Source organism: Gymnoscopelus braueri, assembly GCF_963280865.1.
Source record: "Gymnoscopelus braueri genome assembly, chromosome: 11".
Taxonomy (NCBI): domain Eukaryota; kingdom Metazoa; phylum Chordata; class Actinopteri; order Myctophiformes; family Myctophidae; genus Gymnoscopelus; species Gymnoscopelus braueri.
Window position 1 is genome coordinate 37,666,345 of NC_137613.1, and position 25,763 is coordinate 37,692,107.

Consider the following 25,763-nt stretch of genomic DNA (forward strand, 5'->3'; position numbering starts at 1 on the left):
TGCACAACGGGTACGTTGGTGGTCCTTCCTCTCCACAGTATAACCAATTAATTCTATGTCATAGCGTCACTATAATAATCATGGCCTTTACTATTGCTACAGTTATTCCTACCGGTGTCCGCCGCTGCAAGTGGGCCATCATGGCTTCCGCCTTTGCTGCATAGCGGTACGTCACTGTCTGTCTCTCTGCTCCTGTCTTAATGAACATTAGTATTATAAATTGGTAGAATGACACGGCCACTTATCGTTTCAGGCACTGTGATACCACCTGCTGCTTTGCGGGTTTTGAACTACCCACGCCACGCATTAAGAATCCTCTCACACTGACGCTCCACGCTGAGGTTCCCTTCCAGCTGAGCTTATGCCCTAATATGGTCAAGGTACTCTTTTATTTGGTTATTATTGGTTATTTAGTTGTTTGTTTTGGGTTATTTATTTGGTTATTTAGACTAGACTATAGGCCTACAGACGGCATTCTATCATAATATATATATATATATACTCTATAATATACGTGTATATATGATACACTCTATAATATATATATATATATATATATATATATATATATATATATATATATATATATATATATATATATATATATATATATATATATATATATATATATATATATATATATATATATATATATATATATATGATACACGTTAATTCAATCTACTTTCCCTGCACTGCCTAAACCTAATTTCCTGTCTTGCAGGCCTGTGGCTGGGGACCCCTTGGTGTGAGGGAGCAGGTGACGGCTGCCCAGTTGGGTTGTGGTAATCCCCCCTCCCTTCTTTGCTGTGCTTGTGGTGTGAAATCATTTTAGTTCTGTTTTGTTGTGCCATTTGGGGTGCCCTTCCTCTGGGTCAGCCATGATGTTATAATACAAATAAAGCTTTTTGTACTTTGGATAAACACTGTTTCTGCCTTTGAATTAATTGTACAAACGAACTTGTGTGAGGAGCAATATATGTTCAGGCGGTTGGTTTATATTATACATATTTCCTGGTTTATATTATACATATTTCCTGGGGTGCAATTCCCCAGGTGGCGTAGTTGGCTATATTATATAATTATCGATACCGCCCTGCTACACAGGCATGCATACGTAGCTGACCAATAACTGCTGAGGCATGTGTGGCTTTGATTAATAGACTACTGATTTGGCCATGCACAAATCATTCAAGTGCATGTGTGTGTATTTCTGCAGCACATGCATGTACTTGTTCAAAGAGCCAGTGAGAGCCACAGGGTAGTGTGTGGGTGAGAGAGAGTGGAGGCAGTTATAAGATCACATCTTCCATCCCCACAAGAGGCTAAGTAGGAAATGAGTTTGAGTGAGAGAGTGCGCGATGATGGTGGAGGGGGTGTGAGGTGGATGACTCACTGCCTGAGATGGCTAGAAGCAAACAAAAGCAAAGAGCTAGAGAAACTATTAAATATGCACAACTTATCTCTCCCACAAAGTCAGTTCACCTACAGTATACAGTAGAGCCTCATTCATTCTTTCTCTCTCTCAAAACACCACGACACGGAAATGATTCTTTAAAAACTCTGAATGTCTCTGAAGTTAATGGCTTCATGGCTTAACAGTTCGCTTATCTGAGATGAATCCGTTCCCTCCTCTCCCTGAACAGCGATGCGACAAACACAGCCCCTCCTCCCCGTCCTGAAAAAAAGGATGCGCGCATGCATGGCCGTGAGACCAAGCAAACACCGGCGCACGATTCTTTGATCAACACACACACTTTGAAAGGATTAGGTACAAACAAACCCATTCCACAAATTAAATTCTCATCTCGTAAAAAAGGAAATTAGAAACCTATTTACATCCAAAATGGGGGTTGTTTAACGAACCTTATCAAAAGAATCCAAGTGGATATTCAGCTCACGTGCAAACTGAACGCTGGCAAATCAGCGGTGAGACAAAAAGCACTCAACGGCACTGGGTCTTCGATATGACAACACTATGGTGACAGGATGAACAATAGAAGTGACTGGGGGCTGTGGTGGGGGCGGGGGGCAAGGGAGTCCTAACACATGAGAAAGTGGCTTGTACAGAAAGAGATTAGTAGAGATTAGAGAGAGAAAGATGTCAGTTATTTCCACTCTGCACACAGCCACACTAACTTTACGTCATAAAATGGATCAGGGTCCATTTGGGTCAGTTTCTGCCCTCTCAGATTTAAATTAACAGTGTGGAATCAGACATTAACAACATGAGGAATCATAGCCCTCCAAAATGCAGCTGCTGATGAATATTCATGGCACTTAATTGATTGCTGTGTGCGTTCTCATCAGCTTCCAGATGCAGGGTTAAGTCAGACTTATCTACGGAGATAAACCTGTTTTTTTAATTATTATTATTTTTCCAGTCAGGATTATCATGATCTCTATAGATTGAATTCAAGTTTTCCATTGCTGTTATACCTAGTCTTAAATACTAAAATGACCAAATATCCCCTCAGTGACTAATAAAGTGTTATTACATCTTAAATAATGTGGGAAAATACTGTAGTTAAACTATGCAAAATAATGCCTATACAACAAACATGAATGACTCACACATGAGTATGAGATGCCAGAGTCCTCTCATGATATAGGTAAAGTAAGAATGACACCTAGTGGTAGGAAATAATAACTGCATGGAATTCCAGCATACTGGAACTGTATTTGGTTTCAGACCTTTTTTTTATATTTTAAGCCTACGTTTATGAAGGTTTGAATACAAAAATTTTAAAAATGACATTGACTTTCCCAATACACCTCAGTCTATTAAGGTGCAGTGGGAAAGTCAATTTCAAATTATTTTATGAGGTTGCATTTTGGTATAACATTAGCCATCCTATAAAGTTAAAAGGCTAAAAATGCAATAAAAGGTCATGAAACATGCTTGATTATATTTTTCAGCTTGTTTGATAAAATCATAAATGGATCTTTTTTTTCTGAAAACAGAACAGCATGCAGCCCCATATCTCCTGCCAGGGAAAATAAATCAGTTTGGTTAAAAGTGTGCAACTGTGTGGTTATCATCAAAGCCAATAATGTGTGAGAGGGCCACAGGGCAGTGAGTAATAAAGCAACTGAAGGTGGAAGATGAGATTTTCTTTACAATAATTTAATTGGCATCATGCAGCAATTCTCGCACATTTTCTCTTAATTGAGAGAAATAAATACGAGAAATCAACAAAACGATTGCAAACGACTGGAGGCATCCCCAACTCACAGCTTGTAGACACCATCATGCGCCTAAGTATAAATCAGGCTTTAGTAGAAGGGAAGAGTAACTGAAATCCTATATTAAAATTGGCTTAAGGGAGGACGGCCGGTGGGACCCCAGACATCACGCTCATGTCACTATGTCTCGGCCATAACCATTTAAGGAGTTCCTGCTGTCCAACCTCAACGTGTCGTCATGGCATCAGGCGCAAACAAAACAGTCATCTCCATATATGGGCACAAAAGGGGCCATGCCCATATATGGGCATATACTGATGACATCAGTGATCTCCATATATGGGCATTAAAGGGACAAGGACTGACAGATGCAGAGATCTGGTTGTCCAGAGCTACAGATCCTCAGTGGATCCACAGATCCACAGTCATGTGCATATCCCGGACCGACCGACTATAAAACTCGGCGCGCACACTGGCAAGGACCAGGGTTGCCAGATCTGCTTATTATAATTTCCCATTTCCCCGCAAGATTTTATTTGAAAATAGCCGATCTACAAGCTCACAACGCGTCGCATTGTGAGCTTGTAGATCTGCTATTTTCAAATAGCTGATGTATATGTTAAAGTGCTCATGTGGCCCATAGTCGCTTCTTTTGGGCTGGTTTTCCTAGACCTGGTTGCTTGTTTCTCTCACAGAATCTGGCAACACTGGCAAGGACTCGAGGGAGTGCGGTGCCCGCCGAGTGGTTCGGATATCCAGTTGTCCAGAACCACCGATCCATATCCACCAATATGCCCATATGTGGACATTCCAATACATAGAGATCTCCATATATGGGCACAAAAGGTACACAGACAGACGGGTAGTACAACGGGTACGCTGACAAAGCCCCCGACACTATAACTCAAACATATTGGGCGGATCGGCGGTGCGACGTAGGTGTTAGTTAGGGCCACGTAGCGGCCCGAACCTCTCGTCTAAAAAAAGAAGCTGAACAAACGCAATATCATCCAGGTTTGTATAGTTGTAATAAGGATCAATGGACCAATACTATGTATGCATTTAGCCCATTAATTTAATAATCCAATCTTTATAATTACTCTAAAACATAGACTCACATAAATTCAATTGCATTAAATTATATTCCTGCATTTTCAATGTTTCTCAAATTTTGAACTTGTGTTTTCTAGCAGTGAAATCTCTGGAGAGTGAAAACAGGTTTCTTGCAAGTATTAGAGTGTTCTGGTCCACTTTTAGAATTAGCTCTTTCTTAGAAGAGCAAAAATAAGAAAACATTGGTGAATCCCACAAATTAACAAAATAAGAGGATATTTGTTCACATAATGGCTTCCTGCATGTGGCCCATTGTTTCCATTGAAGGTAAGGTTATCGGCTTCTAGAAGCTGTGAGCTGGACCTCCAGGACATAAACCTGTACTCAGTCATGTCATGTGTTCTTTAGAAAAGCCATAAGCAAAGAGGACCACAATGGAAATAAGCCATAAGGCTTTATTGTGTTCTTATCCTCGGTGATATTGTGTCTGCTATCTGTTGTGGAATCGATGAGCTCTTTCCTTTTATCACCAAATAAATTCATTCATTCGTTCATTCAAACTGAATAGTATACGTCAGTGACCATACTGAATGCACCAGGGTAATAGATTCAATAGATTATGTTCCGCACTTCCACTCTACTACACAGTATGCCAGCAAGAAAACATTTTTTGAATTCTACTTAAAAGGCCAAGCTTTCTGTACTGTTTGATAAGGGCTGCCACTTGCTGCTCCCTAAATGCCAGTGTGATATGATGTAAAATCTCATTAATACTGCACAAGTCATACAAAAAGACACTAACAGAGTACACTTTAAATAAACACTTAAAAAAATAAAAAATAAATCCTTTTTTTTTTTTTTTTTTGAGAGAATCTGTTCTTTTTGTCAGTCAGCACTTGACAGATACTCATCTACTATATAAAGTTCAAGTTGTGGCGGGCGGTGTCTGTCTGTCTGTCTGTGGTGGGCGACAGGCAGGCGCACAGACAACTGTATGCATGGTTTTAAACTAGTGATAGTCTGATATATGCATATCTGTGCATTTTGTACAATGTCTCTCCTCACTATCTCCTCATTATCTGTCCTGTGTTTTATAATGCGGTGCTGCTATCTAGGGAGTACCGAACTCTGTACTTTTACCGGTACCGACCGAATGACGTCGGTACCGTACTACCGAGTACCAGTTCACTTAAAAACAAACAGTACCAAATTTCACTACTCTTAATTTCATCACTATTAAACAATTATAGGCCCATATTAAACCTCCAGTTTCTAAGTAAATTAATTTACTATTTCAACATCAGATTCAGCCTTGATATCTTCCATCAGTCAGGTTTTTTCGACCACACCACAGCACTGAGACTGCTCTTGTTTAAGTGTTCAATGACATCCACTTAAATACAGACAGTGGCAAAATTAGTATTACTAGACCTCAGTGCTGCATTTGACACGATTGACCACAATATATTACAGACCGAGATGAGCTGTTCACAGGCAGAACCACGGACAGACGGACCGACTTGGCGGTGGACTTTTGTTCAACTGTTTTTTATTAGTTTACATTTATAAAGCTGGACTTGTGTGGATCTCACTCAATCTCCAGTGCTGCACAGGCCAGCAACAAAAGGTCTGTGTGTAATCATAAGAGCCATGTTTTGACTGATGGCAGATTTGTGTTTGCAGTCCACACTCACAGGAGGAGACACGTGGGTCCTCTAGAGCAGCATGCTTATGTGTTTGTTTATTAAGGCTGGGCAATATGGACTAAATCAAAGATCACAATATTTTTCACAAAATATCACAACATCGATATTGTGACAAACACATTTTCAAACATAAAAAATAGGTAAAATAGCAGATGTACAAGCTCACAAGGTGAGAGCTTTTAGATCACCTATTTTCACTATTTATGGAAAAGATTATAATATTCGTGAAGATATTTGAAAATATAAAATAGGGCTTAAGTGATTAAAACCAGGAAAACATAACACTTTGGTCATATCACAATATTACGATATCCAAAATCCAAGACGAGATCTAGTCTCGCATCACGATAACGATATTGATGAAATATCGATACTGCACAGCCGTAGTAGCACATATCTACTGAATAGACTGTGTTTTGGTCTGGCTGTCAAAACAATGTGGCATATCATGCCCTCTGTCCTGTGTCAATAATTGCAAAAGAAGAAGAATTAGCAATCATAAATAAAAACACAGTACAAGTCTTGGGGCCCTGATTCTAGAAAGTAAAAAAGGCACACAGCACATAGTCCTAAAAAGCAGGGTGTCTTATTACTGTGCATCCAGTTTGGCCACCTCAAGCTATTGCTTATCAGAAGCCAGGGTGATATCTCTCCCCTGAACACAAGCAGAACTTCCTGGAGACAGTCCCAATGCTTTATAAACGGGTTCCTATTACAATAGGAGAATACATGGCAGGTGTAGTCTTATCTAGGATACAATACTGAAATCTGTGTCAACGGGTGGCTTTGAGCGATAATAACAGGTCTGGTGTTTGCCTTGCGATACAAAACATGAGGTGTGCGTTACTTTATTGGATTACAATTGGGGAGCATAGCACCTGAGAGGCTAGAGAGTGCCATACTATAACTGAAAGATAAGATACCATTTTCAATCCCCACAACAGCCAAGGTGCATTGTACCGAAAACCTACCTGGTCCCTCATGATAAGTGCCTGTAGATGTATTTTTTATTTTGTTACCTTTATTTACCCAGGGGACTGCAGATGTGCTTTTGTAAGTGGCATCATTACAGTATATCATTTTGGAATCACATCTGCTGAGCAGTTTGTTTACAAACATAGAAACAGCCCTCCTCTTCTGACTCAAGTGCCGTAGCTGGTTAACCAACAGCAGCCTAGAAGTTAAATAAAAACCTTGTGTGGCACAAACCTGCCTAAATGCTCATTTTACATGAGCTGTGTGTTCACATTAAGTTGCAGGCTACACTTGTCTTGGTATATATAGGAATCGGATGCAGCTCTGTTGAATCCGTCAATCGTTTATGACAACTAGGTAACTGTCCCATTGCCCAGAGGAATTGTTCCACTCCCACAAAGTCACAAGTTGATCCCCAAAACAACCAAAAATGGCCATCAACAGCCACATGTTCTTTAAAAGTGACCCTGGTACAAGACAGTAAACCAAAGCTTCTACCTACTGCTCTGAACAAGTAATAGTAGTCAAATGTCAACTTTGGGATCTTGATGGAACTTTGGAGATAAAAAAGGTAGGAATTTGTGGATTTATTTTATACTCGTGAAGGAAAAAGGGTTAAGAGACTATCAACAATAATGATGCTTTTATTATGACAAAAGATTATACGATATTTTAACCCATTAAGACCTGGAACGCATCTGTGTGCCGCGCTATGAGCTTGTAGATCTGCTATTTTTGAAAATCTTGGGAAATTTTTTTTTTAGATTTTTTTAAAAAAACTGTTAGGATTTAGATTTTTTTAAAGAATTGCCTCAGGTCTTAGAAAGGTCTCAGATGAAGGGCCCAGCTTTCAAACCTCTACCTATTACCTGCATATGCTGCAACTCTTACAGTTGAAATGACAGATAAGTTCTCCCCAGACTAATGATTTGCAGAAAGTGTCACCAAGTACAAGACACACCCATGACAACCAGACATACCCGCTTATCAAGTGAAAATTCCACAGAAACCCTCTTTGAATGACAAATCCAAACAATATCAGTGACAAAGAGCAAGATTTCCTTCTTCACACATGACAGGCACGCTTTAATGAAACCCACACACGTGGCCGTCAAAGACGGTATCTGAACAAGTAGAGAAATTCAACGTCCAGATGGATTAACCCATTAAGACCTGAAGCCGGCTCTACAAATGTCTTCTAAATCCCAACAGTCTTCTAAAAAAGACTTATGTATGTTGCTATATGAGTGGTTCTCAAACTTTTTCATAATTGTCAAGGACCCCCAAAATTATACATATATGTCTCAAAATATTTTGTTCCAGGGAGCCCCCAGAAGCAAAGATTCGAGTTACAAATGTTCACTTTAAAATAATATATATATATATTCAAAGTTTTGCACACATTTTCACAAATTTTCAAAAATAGCAGATCTACAAGCTCGTAGCTATGAGCTTATAAATCTGCTATTTAGTGTAAAATAATGTTTTTTTTATAGCTCAAATAAAAAAATGACACAGATGCGTTCCCGGTCTTAATGGGTCGACTTAGCTGGGTATCACCCAGAGCTGTGGATAAATGGAGTTGGTCACCTTCCAACGTCTAGTCAACTGCATTAATAGAAGGTCAAACGTACAGCGCAAAGTCAAAGCAAGCTTGAATGTTAGCAGAGTAGAGCTCCCAGTGACTGACATTCTAGTTTGTTCTGGCCTCTTGATGAATTGATCTCACACAAGTGGCTAATGACAAATTACTTCTTGTGACTCGCCATGACTGATTACCCTCCTCTTCTTAAATGCATATTTTGTTGCGGCAGGGTGACCCTTTACCCGGATCTCATGCTTGTTGGGGGGTTGGGGGTTGGCGTTTAATGCTGTACTCCAGGAACCCAGAAATGTGTATGATGTGACTGATATGGTTAAAGAGAGCAATGTAATAGTTTTAAATTGAATAGTTGGCATAACACTGATACAACACATGATACCGTCCGTCTCAGTAAGTTTCTTTCCACAGGCAGTCAAGTTGTTGAACAGCACATTGTTATTGTATGTAACGTTATCCTGTACTGTATATGATTGTGTATACTACATACGAGTGCAAGTGCACTGTGTTGTACAGTACATAGTCTATGTATGTCTGTAGTGTGCTTTACTTTATTAACAGTATGCAAATTGTACAGAGGTATGGTTTACAATGATTGTTAAAAGGATAACACAAAAAGCCCTTGTTTCCATTGTGTGACCGTCCTGTTTTTGTTATTTGTTATTTTGTTTTTGGGATGTTGTGTGCTTTGTGTTAAGGTACAGAAAGCCAGAGCACATAGTAAGTATTTCAAAGTATTATAATACACATGACAATTAAGTTGAACGTGAACATAAAAAGCCCACTAACTCTGAGTCATTCCCATTGGTATGTTGGTGTAACTAAACGTGTAGTGAGTAGCGACACTAGCAGTCCAGATAGAACTGCTTCTTCTGACCCTGAATGAAGTGTCAATCATTAAGTCAGTTGACTATTCTAATTCTATGCAATGAAAAACGCCACACGTGTCTTAAACTGTTTTCTATGATATGTCTGTCTTCCTCTACAGATCATATTGACAACAAATCTACTTCACACTCAGGCAGCATTTCACAAACACTTTGCTAGCCAAATAGAGTTCATACGAGACAAAAAGCACTTGGTTGCAGAGAGAACCCAACATAACAGGTCTAGAATGTACATGAACATGCTGCTATACATACGGCACATACTGTAGTCTAATAGGAAATTGCAGAACACACATGTATGACAATAAACAAAGCCTTAACACACAGTCAAAGCTAACAATGAGGCAGACCACTCACTGGAAGATGTAAGAATGTGGACTGCAAATAGAAGAAATGAATAACACCAAAGTGCTGGGCTGATTTGTACCAGCCGTGCACTGTGATGTCAACATGGTATGAAAGTCAACAGCTAGTCCATCAAACTGCTGTGATGATTGTTGCAAGCAGGTCTTTCCCTGAATGAAATCCCAGCATTGTGGAACACAACGAAATGTGTTTATTTTTAAGCCTTTTCTGGAAGCTTACCTTGCTTGGAATCCGCAGGTTTTCCACAGGACTGAGGTCAGCCATGCTCTCCTGAGGGCTCTTCAGGCCCTGTTAATAACAAAATCCACTTGTTACGATCATACCTCATTCACAATCTAGATGTTACAATCATATATAAATCACAATAAATAAGCCAAATCACGAGGACATCTTTAAGTTACCACATTCATCAGCTCGAGCGCACAGCTTCCTTCCTGCATAACAGGACAGCACTACACATGAATGGAAGTGATCAGCATGTTTCTGTAAAGTGGTCCTCAATAACATGTCTGCTGGGGCAGGCTGTCTAGTGTTACTGTGCAAGATGAGAACTTCTATGACCGCCCACATTTCCCATTGTCAACTCGTGCCCCTGTTGTAGAGGATGGCTAATGATAAGCCCAACATGACTGGATAACTCTTTATGCGACGTGATTCATGAATAATAATATGAATGATAATATTAATACACTTTAATCGTATAGCACCTTTCATGACACCAAATGCAGCCCAAAGTGCTTTACATTTAAAAATATATAAGTAATAAATATATAAGTTATAACAATAAGATCAAAAACATGATCAGATCAAAAACATGATCAATGAGAGAGTGGGAATCTGTTCTGCATGTAAACCCGGACAACGCTGATCTGTGTTGAGCCTTTGAGGTATCACTGTTATGATCAAACAGCTGTATGTTATGTTCTCTGCTGTAAAGGAAACGAGCTGTCACATTAGCGAAGCTAGCATGGCTGTGATGCTCCATCTGTCAGAGAGGGAGTCTGTTGTTTCTCTCACCTGACGGGCCATCAGCGACTTGATCTTCTGCATCGCGAATCAAAAGGCTATTCAGTGTTAAAAGCCAATAAATGTACGGGCAGGTTTGTTTAGATGTCAACGGTCTACTACTAATAACACTACGAGAAGGAAGCCATGGTTAAACATCACGTGACTGATACAGGAACCGGAACGGCCGCGGTGCATCACGGGAGGTGTAGTTTCGACCAGAGTGAACGGTAGTTAGTTGTGCTTCTTTTTGATTCAATTGTTTTGTTTGATAATAAGTTATTAATAAGTACAACAACATACATTTAAATGCAGATAATCATGAGTTGCCAAACTTAAACTATAGGCCTACGTAAAACCTTTTTTTCCCCCAGTTAATGCATTTGTTATAAAATAATGGTAACATATTGCTATTATTTGTCATGCCACTTGGTGGTAGCAGTTTAACCTGATAATGAAGCAGACACAAGTCAATTAAATTTAAATGTGCATGCATTTATTGTGCTGTATATTTATATTTATAAGTATATAATGGCAGTAAATACAGTAGGTGATAATTAGAATGTCTAATTATTTCCTCAATTACACATTTATTTCTCTCTATAGCAATTTGCTAAGTACAGTTATAAAACATATCTATAAATATCAACAATTACGTCATCATCCTGCTTTGGCAACCTGCTTTGACTGTGGCACACTTGCACATGGATGTACATTATAGATTAGAACCTTGACAGATACAGTACCTGTTAGCATAACTGTTTGAGAGCATTGTTAATAGGCCATATTATATTCATACAGGTACTCACTGTTGATTGTCTTCACATGTTTCATTGACAATAGGTGTCTATTCATTCTGATAGAGTGAAGATATGTTGCTGCTATGACACCTGAATGTCCCCCTGGGGATCAAGTTTATTATCTTATCTTATCACTTACTGCAAAGTCTCATCCAAACAACTTTAAATGTCTCCAAAATCTTGTCTAATTTGAAAAACAATTATGTAAAGGGCCATGCAAATCTATTGAGCTCATGTTCTAATTATTGCCCTTTTGGGGGCTATTCTGAGCACTTCTTGGCTGAAAGCAGGCAGAATGCCCCAGACATCAGGCTCAGTGGGCTCTAGTTCCTGTTTAATGATGCCTCAGGTTATTTCCCAGTCAAATGAAGGCGAGGCAAAACTCTCCTTGGGTGGATTTACTCTACTGTTGTTTGTTTGTTAGCCATCCACAGTGTGGAGCCTCCCTTAAAGCATACACTGAGACGGAACAGATGGCAACCCCTACCAGGAGATACCACTTTAAACACACAGCGATCTCAACTGGCCAGGAGAGCAAGCTATAATTACTGCCAGACTTAATAAACTTCAGGATTGTTATGCAGCAAAGGCTCACCCTAACAATGAGAAAGAATAAATACTGATAATAACCCAGTCTAGCATTTTGTCCCTGCAGTGTAACCATCTATGTACTGAAAGAATTACAGCGACATGATGCTATGACGAAAGTGAAGATCCATATTGAATGTAACCCAATCTACTGTATGATTTGATATGGCTTGGTCTGGAATAGCAAACAGGCAGCTAGTTTTTGGAGGTCATTTGCTCACATTTTTAAACCCATATCTCAGTGCTGTTGGAATACGAATCACTAATCCTAATCGTATGGCATTTTAAACACTAAGAGCAATCTCTGTTCTCCGACAGGACATTCTAGAGTGTTCATTTTAAACATACCCTTACAGGTCAATTTTTACACTCTCAGAGTTACAGTAAATGAACAGTCCAGTCCAGATATGACAGTCTTTTTCACTCTCCTTGTCTCTCTCTCCCTCCCACACACATACTGTACACACACACACACACACACACACACACACACACACACACACACACACACACACACACACACACACACACACACACACACACACACACACACACACACACACACACGGTTGCATCTATTTGGGACTAGGTATCAGCAGGAGCAGGTGGAGGGCATTCTGCCACATGCTGAACCATCCGTCTGTCAGTCCCTCTCTACACCCCCCAGTAGCTACGCAAGCAACACAGCAACACACACAAGACTGCATCTGCCAGGAGAAGTCCTTGACTTTTGCATAAGTTTTCAAACTGATACATTCGTGGTATTCATAGAATGGTGTGCAGATGAACTGTCACTATAGACTCTTAATTTCATCTTATTTTATTTTTTTACCCATTAAGACCTGAGGCCGCGTCTAAAAAGATTCGAAATCCTAACAATAAAAAAAATTTAAAATAAGATTTAATATATTTTTCAAAAATAGCAGATCTACAAGCTCGTAGCGCGGCACTCAGTGCCGCGCTATGAGCTTGTAGATCTGCTATTTTTGAATAGCCAAAGAAATCTAAAGTGACACAGATGCGTTCCAGGTCTTAATGGGTTAATACAGGCTGTCTACTGCTCAACGTGTTAGTAAGATGGACAGATTTACTATCCACAGCCAAAATCTATCAGCATCTGTTCTGACTAGTGGATTGTAATAATAAACGCTGATACCGTTTCATTAATTCATCTCAAATAAAGGCAAGCATTAGCAGATGTTGAACACAGTAAAATTGCTGTTGGTTGGTCGCCGGAAATAATGACTTTCGTTGACTCACAATGTCAAACTATTATAAATGTTTATTCAAATACAAAAAGCACACATGTAAATGGAAACTGTACAATAACTTAGGAAACAGGATCCGTTGTCCCTCACACAATATTGGTGAAATATTGTTGAAATGAAGAACTGCTACATTCATAAAGACACATTTTTCATAGATACAGTAACATATCCAGTGAAAATACTTAAGTAGATGCATAGGAAATCCATAGAGAATCTGCAGTATAAATCATTATACAATATTTACATTTTGACACCATGTTCATCGGTACCCTCTTACTGTACCTATATTCCATGCAGTATAAAATGCATTGTTCCAAACGCCTGCAAAACGGGAAGGCTCAGAATAGAATCACTGAATTTAAATATTTTTTTAATACTAACTGTGCTTAGATAACAAATAAAATTCTCATATTTTAAATTAAATAAATATTTGAAATAAGTAGGCCATAGGAAGAGTGCCAGCTTGCAGCGGGCACAATGCAACACAAGGCATATGAACAACAACTTGCAAGGACAACAGGCACAATTTAAGATGGCTTTAGCATTTGGTATACTATTACACAAACATCAAGCCATAAGCTCACAATGATGTCAACCAAAGACATTTAACATCCGTGCAAAAATCAGGGCAATAACAGTGCGTGATCAGGTTGGATGCCCATATAAAACTCCCTCATCCTTTGTGCCAAAAAGAGGTTAATTGAAACAAGTGCTTCAGGCTTTGGTAACAGAGACACCTGCTACATACTGTAAGAGTCTCATGAGTACAAACTAGTGATAGGCTGCGTCTCAAGTCTCTGGTTGAAAGTCACTTCAGCAAACTCTGGGTGGGGGTTTCAGGAACATGCCTGATGACATCATAGATGGTCATGTGGAGATCCTGAACTGTCTCTAGGCGGGCAAGAGATCTGCATGATGCCTAGAAGACAAGAGGAGATGGAGATTAAGACTACCCATGAAAACTGGACGAAAAACAAAGCTATAGCTGAATCCACGACAAAATAATAATACCTGTGTGGATTCCATTTTACCAGGGATGGAGACAAACTCATAGATGCCAAAATCCTCAGTTGCATCCTCATGACCTGTTGAAAGAAGTGATCCAATGTCAGTGAACTTCCATTCGCTAATGACAAGTTATCTGGAGCACTTAGACCACTTAGCTACTGTATTGTGTTAAGCTGTAGGCTACAGCAAAGCCTCATTTATACATTGTCACATGTTGTTCGATTAAATATCAATTTTCATCAAGCGACACGGTTGTGTGACAAGATCTAAATTAGCCATAACCTTGTATGTAATGAGGCCAAACCCAAGACTTTCTTTTCAGCTGGTATCATTGAGACCCAAACGAAACCCCAAGACTTTAAGAATTACTAGAATTACATTTTTGGGGGGAAAAACCCAAGCTCTATTGAGTCATTAACTGAATGCTTCAGAAAATATGCTGTGATTAAATGTATGTGACAGAGGGTTATTATACTATAGGCTACATAATAGTATATTATGTCTTTACAAGGCAAACAACTATGCTTATTAAAATTACCCTATGTTAACAAATAAGTTATGAGGTGCAGAGATACTTTGTTATGAGGAGTATTGTTTACACAAGCTAGGCTAGATATACACAGGAGTGCTTAATAGCAGACTGGAATGTGGCGTTATCGCAGGTGCACAGGTTAGCTAACAAGCAACAGCTTACCTGAACGATGTGGCCGTTTCTGCTCTGTTAGCGGCCTGCAACAGAGAGACAAACAAAGCAGTTAATTAAAATGTATTGTGTAATTACAGCATAGTATGCACTATAGTTGTATTAACTATGTATGGCCAGGGCTCAGTTGGGATCTTACCGATTGTAGATGCTCATGATCACTGTTGATTGAAGGGGAGAGAGAGAGAGATAGAGAGACAGAGAGAAGGGGGGATTAGAAACAGGAAAGTTTATATTTACCATGTCACTGTGTCTTGGCTCTGGTTCCCTTCAACTGATAATAAATGTCAACATCAAAGGCGCTAACTGTGGCAGCTGTTAGTCTTACCATAAGCAAACCGTGGTAGTTTTCATACCAGTTGACTTAAGTCAACTGGTATGAAAACTACCACAGTTTGCTTGTTTGTTAACTTGCTTGTTAACCTTGTTTGACAATTGTCAAACAAGGTTCAAGATTCACATTCTACCCACTAAATGGTCTGTGGCTTTGCAATTCAAACCATCATCCACAATACAGTTGTGAAGCTACCTGCTTCCCAACAATTCAAACTAAAACTCACCGCTCTTGGGATGGCAGGTTCTCCGGAGGTAAACCAGCAGCATACAGCCAATGATGAACAGAGAGCAGACAGTGATGGCTGCCAGCGGAGATACAGGGTTGCTTTCCTGAATGTGCTTCTCTTTGCCTGGGAACAACACAAGGAGAGAAACTAATATTTAAGGATGTTTTCATATTAGTTATGACTATTATAGTTGCCATAATTGCGGTAGTACAGGGGTTCCCAAGCTTTTCCGTTGCCAAGGACCCCTATTATAGCCATATAGCCTCATGGCTGCAGCCCCCCCTATTGGCAAAACAGACACACACACACACTGAGTGTACGTGCGTGCGTGCGTGCGTGCGTGCGTGCGTGCGTGCGTGCGTGCGTGCGTGCGTGCGTGCGTGCGTGCGTGCGTACGTGCGTGCGGAAATAGTAGATCTACAAGCTAGCAATGTGTCATATGGCAACACACTGTGAGCTTGCACATCTGCTATTTTTACTGGATTGGGTTGGACTGGCCCCGCTGGCACCCCCCTGTGCCCCTGAGCCATGGCACCCAATTTGAAAACCTGCTTGAACCATATCGGTACAGTAAACAGTGTTCACACTAATGATTCTGATTCTAATGAACTGGACTTTGAGGTTAAGTGTAGGCTACTCGGATGCTGGCCCGCCATGGTCTGAGTCTCTAATGTGAAAGCATCATAATTATGATCTGAAACACTTCATTGCTTAGTATGAAGTCCATACAAGAAGCACCTACATATTTGACAGTACATATTTATCCATACTACTGATGAAAGACTGTTCATTGATACTTTGACTACAATTATAATTACGTATATCTGTTAATAGCTCACACACATCATGCAAATCCTGGTCGGTCCAAGTGCAGAGTGCAGACATATCAGACTTTAAATCTCCTATTTAGTATTTTGTATCTTATTTAGACTAGTTCCTCTACGTTACTACCTGTGAACTCCTATCCTATGCATAAACAAGCTTTCCATTATAACTGAACGGCAGAAGTTTTAGCACTCATGTGGGGGACCTGGGTAGGACATGAAAGTTATGGATTGCAGCTTTATATAGACCCCTTAGCACCACTCAATATTGAGAAAGCAGAACATTCTAGATATTGCTATAATGAATGTTATTCGAAACCAATGCTTTGTTGACTTCTCCTTTTTATCTTCTAAGCAGACTCATAGCTCTAGAAAACAGATGCTTTCTCTTTTTCATCTTCTGTCACCTTTCAAGACACATTTGTTATATCTGTTCTCTGTGGCTTCACTGTGTCTCCAGAGCCAACATAAGTACTTAAAACCTGTCTTTCATCTACGAGTGCAAAATACTGCAATGACAGCCTTTTATGATATAGCCAGTATCAGATGTAGTCATTGTGGTATGCCATCAGTATCACCAAGACAACAAATCAATCTCACACAGAATACACAGAAACTCTGCATGCTATAAAACTTGGTCAACAAACACACCAGCTGTTAGCCGCTGTTTACCTTCCCATAGAGGCACTGGACTTTAGTAGCCTACGAGAAACCACTGAGACTGCTACTTAGCAACTGACTGGAAAATGCAATATTCATATGAACCATATCTCTTAAATCACATTCATAATTCAATTCTGTCTCTAGTCATTTGGATTAACAAACAGTTGTGAGGCTTCAAACCGCAAGGTGCTGCCTCCAAACTGCACAGATTGACCCAATCCGCTCTTTTCTCTCATCTCTCCATCCACCCCCACCTGCGCCCAACTTGGCTAGTATTCATCACAGTCAAACTATCTCTCTGACTCCCTCATCAACCCCTTCTGCTTTTGGCATGACATCATCATGTGATTCCCAGATTCCACCAACGCTCCTCTCCTTCTGGCCACGTTCCCGCCTCCACCCACCTGTCACTAAGCTGGCCACCAACAGCGTGAACTGGGCCTCGTCCTGCTTCTGCGTCACATTGTTGAACGCCCGGCACAGGTAATCCTCAGGCTGGGCCAATCGGTAGGACCGTAGCTCCAGCCGGGGGCCTTCTGTGATGACCTGGGTGGCGTTGCGGCTCATGGAGATCCACACATAGGTGTTGGGTGGGTTGGAGTCTGCCTGGCAATCGAAGAAGACCAGCTCTCCTGGGTTGATTGTGAACACTGCTCCAGTCCGCAGGCCCTGGCCCGAGTTCACCTCCATGTTGTAAGGACCATCTGGGTTAGGAAAGACATTACAGTTCAGTAACAGAGCGTCATTATGCAGACTGGTTTATTTCTGATGGATACCCTTAACCACTTAAACCCTATATATACGTAATTGACGGGCCCTCCCAAGGATCTGTGCTTGGGCCCCTTCTTTTTCCTTCTCCCCGAAAATAGACAATCTACAAGCTCACAACTTGTAGATCTGCTATTTTTGCCAAATGTTTGCCCCAGAATAGGAATGCTAGCGTTAATGTGGTTAACAAGGACATTGATAGTACAAAGTAGAAATCTGTCTGAAAATGTAAATGGGAGATGTACTTAAAAACTGCGTGGTTTGCTTCTACTGTTGTCTTTGGTCTGTAGATGGAATTCACAGGCATCACAGACTTTCCAAGAAAATATTCCATCCAGCAAACAATGGACAGGTACTTTATGTATGGTATTAAAAGCTTCCATCATTATAATCCCTCATCTCTGTCTCCAGGTGTTTAATAAGCCAAATGTGCTTAAACTCACAACTGCTTAAGGGAGACTTTACTGGAAGCAGCGATACAATATGGCATGCTGAGAGAACACATAAACAATGCAGCTTTTATTTCATGTGTTCCTGGTCCTAAGTGGAACATGTTCATAAAACAGGCCATGCTCTTGGGTGACGTTAGTCAGTCCTTACATGCAAAATTTCCAGTCAGTCCTAGTTGGGTGTGTGTTTTGTGAATCCACGCTCCGTCTAAAAAGACAACACTCCAGTTCCATTGGAATGAAGTTCAAAATATAGTAAAGAAGTGGTTTCAAAGGGCACATTACGGGAAGAGGGAAAACTCAAATGTATTCATTAAACTAAAATCAAATAAATGTCAACCTAGCATTAACAATAATAAATCTGGCTTTTCTAGCTTGCTAACAGATTCAGGTTAATGGCAGTTTGTGACCAAAATGGTTTTTTCCCCCCCCATTTTTCATTTTATTTAATTTGATATTTTCAGTTCTGCTTTTCCACAGCACAGCCTTGACCCGAGAGACAGGAAACAGGGGGTGGCATGAGTTTAATGACATGTGACACACTAGCACAGGTCTAGGGTCAGGTACGAACCTATGACAACTATGTTGAGCCTACAGTAAGCAGAGTTGTACCTTTGTCATATACGCAATAACTGTTTTCAGCCAACCGATAATATTTGCTTTTTTTAAAGGTCAACTATTAACATATTGTGTCCAAAAGATCACTTTGTAAAATGTCTGTTACTGCATGTAACCTCACACTGACATGAACAATGTAGATGTGATGCTAGAACAGAGGGTATCTGTCATCCATGTGTACCCATGCAAATACCAGCCACGTGTTCCCAGTTCTAAGCAAGAAGTCACCTCATGCTGATTTACATAGGCCTACAGGGTAATCTAATCAGTGGCGGAAAACGTACCTGAAAGCCACACTTGAGTAAAAGTAGAGATATCGCACTAGAAAATGACTTATAAAAGTGAAATCTGATATTACCTCTACTGTACCAAAATGAATTATCTGATAGTAAATGTACTTATTTTCATTGGCTTAGAATGCCAGTGTAGGGGTATGGAGAAATGTATTGGAGTAAAAAGTAAATATCTTCTTTACAATTGTATTGGAGAACAAATTCAACTAGAAAAGTGCACTCCTCGGAGTGCAGGTGTCCACCAGGCCAGATTGCCTACCCAGGGCCCGCGATCTTTGGAATGGAATCTGAAAAATCGGACAGATTTGATTGTACGACTTATGGCCGGTTATAGCGCCACCATGAGATCAATTTGAAAAATGTGCAGGTTCGTCTTTGGCCTACTGGGAGTGTGCGTGAAAGGTTTCACGCCGATCGGTCCAACGTGCCGGAAATTAGCCGTTCACAGACACACTGACTGACTGACTGACGGACACACCGACACACTGATGGACGGCCTTCAGGCGTCCGGCCTGGCGGAGAGAATTAGATGCAAATAAACATACCCGAGTAAAGTTCCCATTTTCTCACACTCTAGTTCTCCAATTTGTTTCCCATTCATAATGTGTTCTAATGTTAAAGGATAGTGTTTCATTTGTCAAACGATCTTGTTCATTATATTTGTACTCTCTCTGAGTTAAATGAACACATAGGATTTTAATGTGCAGCCAAGTCAAAATCCTTGAACGTTCAAATGTACTTGGTCAATAAAAGGGCTGGTGATCATTCTACTCACAGTAGACATTGAGGGCTGAAGTCCTGCTGTGGTTCTGGCTGACCAGGTTACTGGCCACACACCGGTACTCCCCGATGTCCTCTTTCCTCACTGGACTGATCACCAGTGTAGAGTTGTCCTGGGACAACCAGTGTCTGTCACTGGAACCCAGAAGGGTGTTGTTCCGCAGCCACTGGAACCCGATTCTGGTTCCTCTCTCAACAGAGCAAGTCCAGGTGACGTTCCCCTTGTCCTCGACAACTGTGTGTGACGGACTCTTCTTGATGACAGGCGTGGAGACAGGAACTAAAGAAACAAGAGAACCCGTAAACATGCAGTGTTTTCCATGGCACTGTTGCAGTTTCTTTATGAATAATGAAATCCACACATACCATAATAAATACATATCATTACAGACATAAAACAAGATCTTAACCAGCAGAAGTGCAGGATGGAAGTGGAGTGGGAAAAAATGAATTTCACCCCCCTGATTTACACATGTAAACCTGTGATGTGACAATAAAACTGATAATTGATTCTCAACCAAGATTTTTATTTAAGTTTAAGTTAAAAAAAATGTCCACCACATATAAAATGATAGTATTCACTCACCATCCACTGTAACACTCACAGTCCTTTCCACCTTGATAACAGGATCAGTCCTGTTCAGAAACTTTATGTTGAGGTCAAGGTGATAGTCCCCTTCGTCGGCCTGGGTTAAGCTCTGGATCCGCAGAGAGATATTGGGTTCTCTGAAGACAACGTGGTTGTGGTACATCATGTTGATGATGGTGGCAGCTTTGGTGAACGTCACCAGCACGGTTCTGGCACCGCTTGGCCTGGTGTGAGACCACGATCCCTGGATATCGGCCTCGCTCAAGCGGAACTGGGTCTCCACGGCGAGGAGGAGGGACTTCCCTTTCACGCCATGCTGGACTGGTGAGAGGACGCGGATGAACTCACAGCTGACATCTAATTGACAAAGAAAGAAGAAGATTGTGAAAAGAGAGTGAAAAGCAGAGAGAGCGTGACAAAGAAAAACAGACAGGGGGGGGGGGTAGATTCTGTTAATGCAGTAAGTCATTCAGTCAGGGGACTTTGGCTTGGAACTCCCAGGTAACACATGTGGCTTTGGTACACACACCGCTACTACTCATTAATAGCTTCCTAAGTAGGATTCATTATGAACAAACACTCAAGGTGCAGTGTGGTGTGTGTTCAGGGGCTAGAAGAACCACTCGTTGTGTTCCCTGCATAAGCCTCCAATGTTTCTCATTAAGGGACACCTCTTGGCCTGTATGCAGAATAGCCACCAGCCATGACTTGGCAGTGCACCTTTACTTGACATAGCATCTTTCAAAATATAAAGGTGTTGTAAAATTACCATTGAATTCAGAATACATAATACACAAGTGACACAAATGTTTCAAATGCTTATATTGCTCATTATAAATGGCTACTGACATTATAACCAAGAAATGTGAGTAGAATTCCATGTCTATAATGCATTATGATCTGCTTATAACACTGTATGTTGTATAATTAGTTCATATATATTGTAACACATTATCGTAACACATTACAAAGCATCTTTTAATGACTTAAGGTCAAGTATAAATGCATCGTAATCAGCTTATAACACTGAACTATTACCTTTATAAGCACTCGTAATGCAATCATAACACATTATAAAGCCTTTTATAATGATTTATAAGGTCAAGTACCATAATACATAATTGGTGTTGAACATTTTGTCAAAGGAGGGCATGAAGGCCATAAATCCACAGAATTCAGAATCTCAACAAAAGACACCGGTATCTAAAAACCTTATTGACAGGAAAGTGACAGAGGAGAAAATGGTACAATCAGCTGGCGCAGTGTGGTTGTGGCACCACCAAGGCCATTTTTATCTCTGGGCAAATCATTCTTTTCAGGGGCAGAAGGCCCCTGAAAATGCATTATAAATAATTTTATAATGCATTATAACACTGTTATATATAGAGTGTGATTATAATTCACTATACTGTAAGTATGCAAGAACAACACACAAAAGGTTTCAGCCTACACCTTCAGGAATGTGATTACTGTACTTAAAGCTTTCAATTATACCTGACTTACTTATAGTGCCTTATACTGTAATAATCACACTAATGTATTATAACAGTGGTTATCATACATTATAAATGATTATACTCTATTACAACTATGATAATTATAATACACTATCCTTGCCCCAAAATGTCTGTGAGTATCCATTATAATACTATGAGTTCTTATAACTATAATTGTACATTGGTATAAGCAGATTAAAATACATTATACATATGTAATATGTTTATAAGCCATTAAGTAGGCAGTTGTTTCATTAGATAAAAATGACGCATTTATATACTGTAGTAGCCTATATGGTGGTGAATGTCTGTTTTGCTGTGCAATCTATTATATCTTTATTTCAAACTGTAATGAGTTAATATTGACCCAGATCCCTCTGTCATCGTTGGCAGACACAGACTAGGCCTGTCTTTTTCATCCGGTTGCAAAACAAACACTTGGGCTGTCTGAAGGAGCTTGCTAACTGTTGTACACCAAGCTTTCTATTTACAAACCCCATGGTTACCAGGTGAGTTTGCTCACCGGCTGAAGACAGTCACCTTGGACAACAGGAGAATAGTATTCAATAGCTACCATTGTTTCGACAGGGTTGTTTACATTGTGCTTTAACGGAATTGTTCATTTGATGCCGTTTGAATCCTCATTTGGCAGTTATTGGTTTGAATGTTTTAACGCTAATACGTTCCAGCACAATGGAGGTGTCATTTTGCAGGTGGTACGTTTGACAGCTTGAGGTGAAAAGGATGGAGGGAGCAGGGTGGGTGGGTGGATGAAAGGGGGGTGTTTTGGGTTCGGGTTGTCAGGTCAAGTTAAGCAGCAGCAGGTAAGTGGACAAAGGAGGAGTATTTTTTACTCATTATCATCTCATTTTACCGACACCTCTCTAGTCTACCTATTTAGTTTCCCGCTTGTCTTAACTGCATATTTCTGACTGTTCATCTTCTCTTTATCTCTGGTGGTGGTGGGAGAATTGATCAAACATTTTCCCCCAGGTCTGTGGGAATACTGTACAGAGGAAATTAAAATTGAAGACTGAAGCTAAAAAGAGAAATTCATCATTCCATAGAGATTGACAATTCAAACTGTTGTAGTTAGCATTGAACAACAACACATTTTTACTGTTATCATCATAAATATTAAGGAGTAGTGCAATAAAGACGGCTGTCAGTTCGCAATGTGTTGTGAGCTTGTACGTCTAATTTGGGTGAAGAGGTGTAGAGGGAACGACTTAGTACAGACCCCTGGGGGACTCCGGGCAATGAAGTATATAGCCTACGGGTTAAGTAAAGGAGGAGGAATTTTGGGGAAGTTTCATCCCTTCAACCTCATAACCACGTTTATGACATTGTATCCCCCCCAAAAAAAGAAATCTCTGTTGTATTATTTCAGATTCAGCCCCCTCCCCTAGCCTTCTCATGGTGGCCTGTCCACTGTCTTCTCCCATGGGGACGTGAAGCTCAAGTCAGCCATTACAATAGACTGACTGTGTGGCTGGTGTTATGTCTTAAATAATATATGCAAGCACCAACAGCCCCATGGCACGCTTCCCCCCCGACAGGCCTGCAGGCAGGTCTAAGTGTGTCAGCCTGTAGGGGTGTGTGTGTGTGTGTGTGTGTGTGTGTGTGTGTGTGTGTGTGTGTGTGTGTGTGTGTGTGTGTGTGTGTGTGTGTGTGTGTGTGTGTGTGTGTGTGTGTGTGTGTGTGTGTGTGTGTGTGTGTGTGTGTGTCTGCCTGTTGTCGGAAGTGTGCCTCTGTTTACATCAGCAAAGCGGTGAATAGGCAGAAAAGGCAGGAGTGTGTCGCACCCGCTTCTCCCCTGTTGTCGCCCAAACAGCACAGGGATTGTTGTGGTGATAAGGAGATTACATATAGTCACAATGGGCTTTGAGGCAAGAGGACATCTTCTAATCTACACACATACACATGCAGACACACACACACACACACACACACACACACACACACACACACACACACACACACACACACACACACACACACACACACACACACACACACACACACACACACACACACACACACACACACACACACACACACACACACACACACACACACACACACACACACACATACAGACTCACACTCAAATTCAAAGAAGTTAACCAAACACAAGGACTCGGAAGCACCTGCCTCCCAGCGCCCTCACATGCGGACAAGTTGTTTGGACGGTAAATACTGTCAAACAGTGCGTGTTAAGATGGTGATGTGCCACCATCAGATGCCACGTCCCCCCGCGCCTCTCCAACTGATAACAAGACAAACACTGTCTTTCAAGCGAGGTTAATGACACAAGCATCAAAGAAACGGACAGTCCCTGTTTGAAGATCTTGTCTGGGGTTTATTTGGTCACATGAGGGACGTTGGGACCAGTCAGAGTCGCCGTGCTATGACCCACTCTTTCCTCTCACTCCTTCCCTATGTCTTGTGTTTGCAACCAGTAATAAATAAATCTAAGACTCTAGTAAACTATTGTATTCTAAGTCTAAATGCTTTCGTTAGGTGATGTTTTAATCTGCTCCAAAGTGACTCGATACCTACAATATATTACTTTACAAGCAAGAGGAAATATAGGTATGAATACAGACGACAGACAGACAGACAGACAGACAGACAGACAGACAGACAGACAGACAGACAGATAGACAGATAGATAGATAGATAGATAGATAGAAGTATCAAATTCAACTTTAAAATGTCCACATAATTTAAAGATCTACTTGATTTATTTATGGGATTATTACTTTGTTGTCAAGACTTCCTAGAAGTCAAAACATTCAAGTAATAATATCTTCAGGTGCATGAGCACTGTTACGGTTCAATTGGAACTTCAATATACAGGTGTTCCTACGGCTTCACTCATCCCTCTGATCTCCAATCAAACAAACATAAATGGGCAAAATATTTCAGTTCAGAGTGAAGGTTTCATTCTAACACTCCACAAACACCTTCCTCTCTTCGAAAACTCCCAACTTCCACTCTCCGCTGCCAACCCAAACACTGCAGCCATAGTGACAGTAACTGTAACTCAGTAGTAACAATGATAGAATAAGATAAAAAGCTCAACACTCCAGCCACAAACAACCCAAATCATACCTCTTACCTGCTAGCATGAACAGCGCAGTGCAGATACAGAGCGCCAGTCTTCCCGTGGTCTCCATGACATGTTATCCTCTGGAGATCTGTGGCACTTGTGACAGACGGAGAAGAGGTGTGAGGGATGTACTGTAGCAGAGGACAGGAGTGTAGGAGGAGGAGGAGGAGGAGGAGGAGGAGGAGGAGGGGGTAGGAGGAGGAGGGGAGGACTGTGGCTGGTTGTGGTGACAACATTTGCCAGGGAAATAAAGCTAGCTATAGCCTGCCCAGAACCCAGGCCCCTCCCATGTGACATAAGCAGGAAGAGGGCCCACCTGGCAGAGGGACAGCACAGTATGGTCGAAAAACACACACACACACACACACACACACACACACACACACACACACACACACACACACACACAGACACACACACACACACACACACACACACACACACACACACACACACACAC

At 40.8% G+C, this 25,763-nt stretch overlaps 2 protein-coding genes across 3 annotated transcripts in view; both read right to left on the minus strand.

The window, feature by feature from the left end:
* Positions 1-10,929, minus strand: part of vps50 (VPS50 subunit of EARP/GARPII complex) — a 192,843-nt gene extending 181,914 nt beyond the window's left edge. For both annotated transcript variants that reach the window (XM_080442184.1, XM_080442183.1), the window contains exons 1-2: positions 10,791-10,929; positions 9,993-10,061 (exon numbers count right to left, since the gene is read on the minus strand). In XM_080442184.1, the coding sequence (XP_080298310.1) occupies positions 9,993-10,061; positions 10,791-10,823 (102 nt within the window). In that variant the 5' untranslated portion in view covers positions 10,824-10,929. The remainder of the gene's footprint in view (positions 1-9,992; positions 10,062-10,790) is intronic.
* A 2,501-nt stretch (positions 10,930-13,430) lies between these two features.
* Positions 13,431-25,763, minus strand: part of hepacam2 (HEPACAM family member 2) — a 19,695-nt gene continuing 7,362 nt past the window's right edge. Inside the window, exons 2-10 of the mRNA XM_080442189.1 lie at positions 25,313-25,399; positions 20,690-21,049; positions 20,099-20,383; positions 17,600-17,899; positions 15,706-15,831; positions 15,285-15,306; positions 15,137-15,171; positions 14,446-14,519; positions 13,431-14,353 (exon numbers count right to left, since the gene is read on the minus strand). Coding sequence (XP_080298315.1) covers positions 14,243-14,353; positions 14,446-14,519; positions 15,137-15,171; positions 15,285-15,306; positions 15,706-15,831; positions 17,600-17,899; positions 20,099-20,383; positions 20,690-21,049; positions 25,313-25,370 — 1,371 coding nt within the window. The 5' untranslated portion in view covers positions 25,371-25,399 and the 3' untranslated portion in view covers positions 13,431-14,242. The remainder of the gene's footprint in view (positions 14,354-14,445; positions 14,520-15,136; positions 15,172-15,284; positions 15,307-15,705; positions 15,832-17,599; positions 17,900-20,098; positions 20,384-20,689; positions 21,050-25,312; positions 25,400-25,763) is intronic.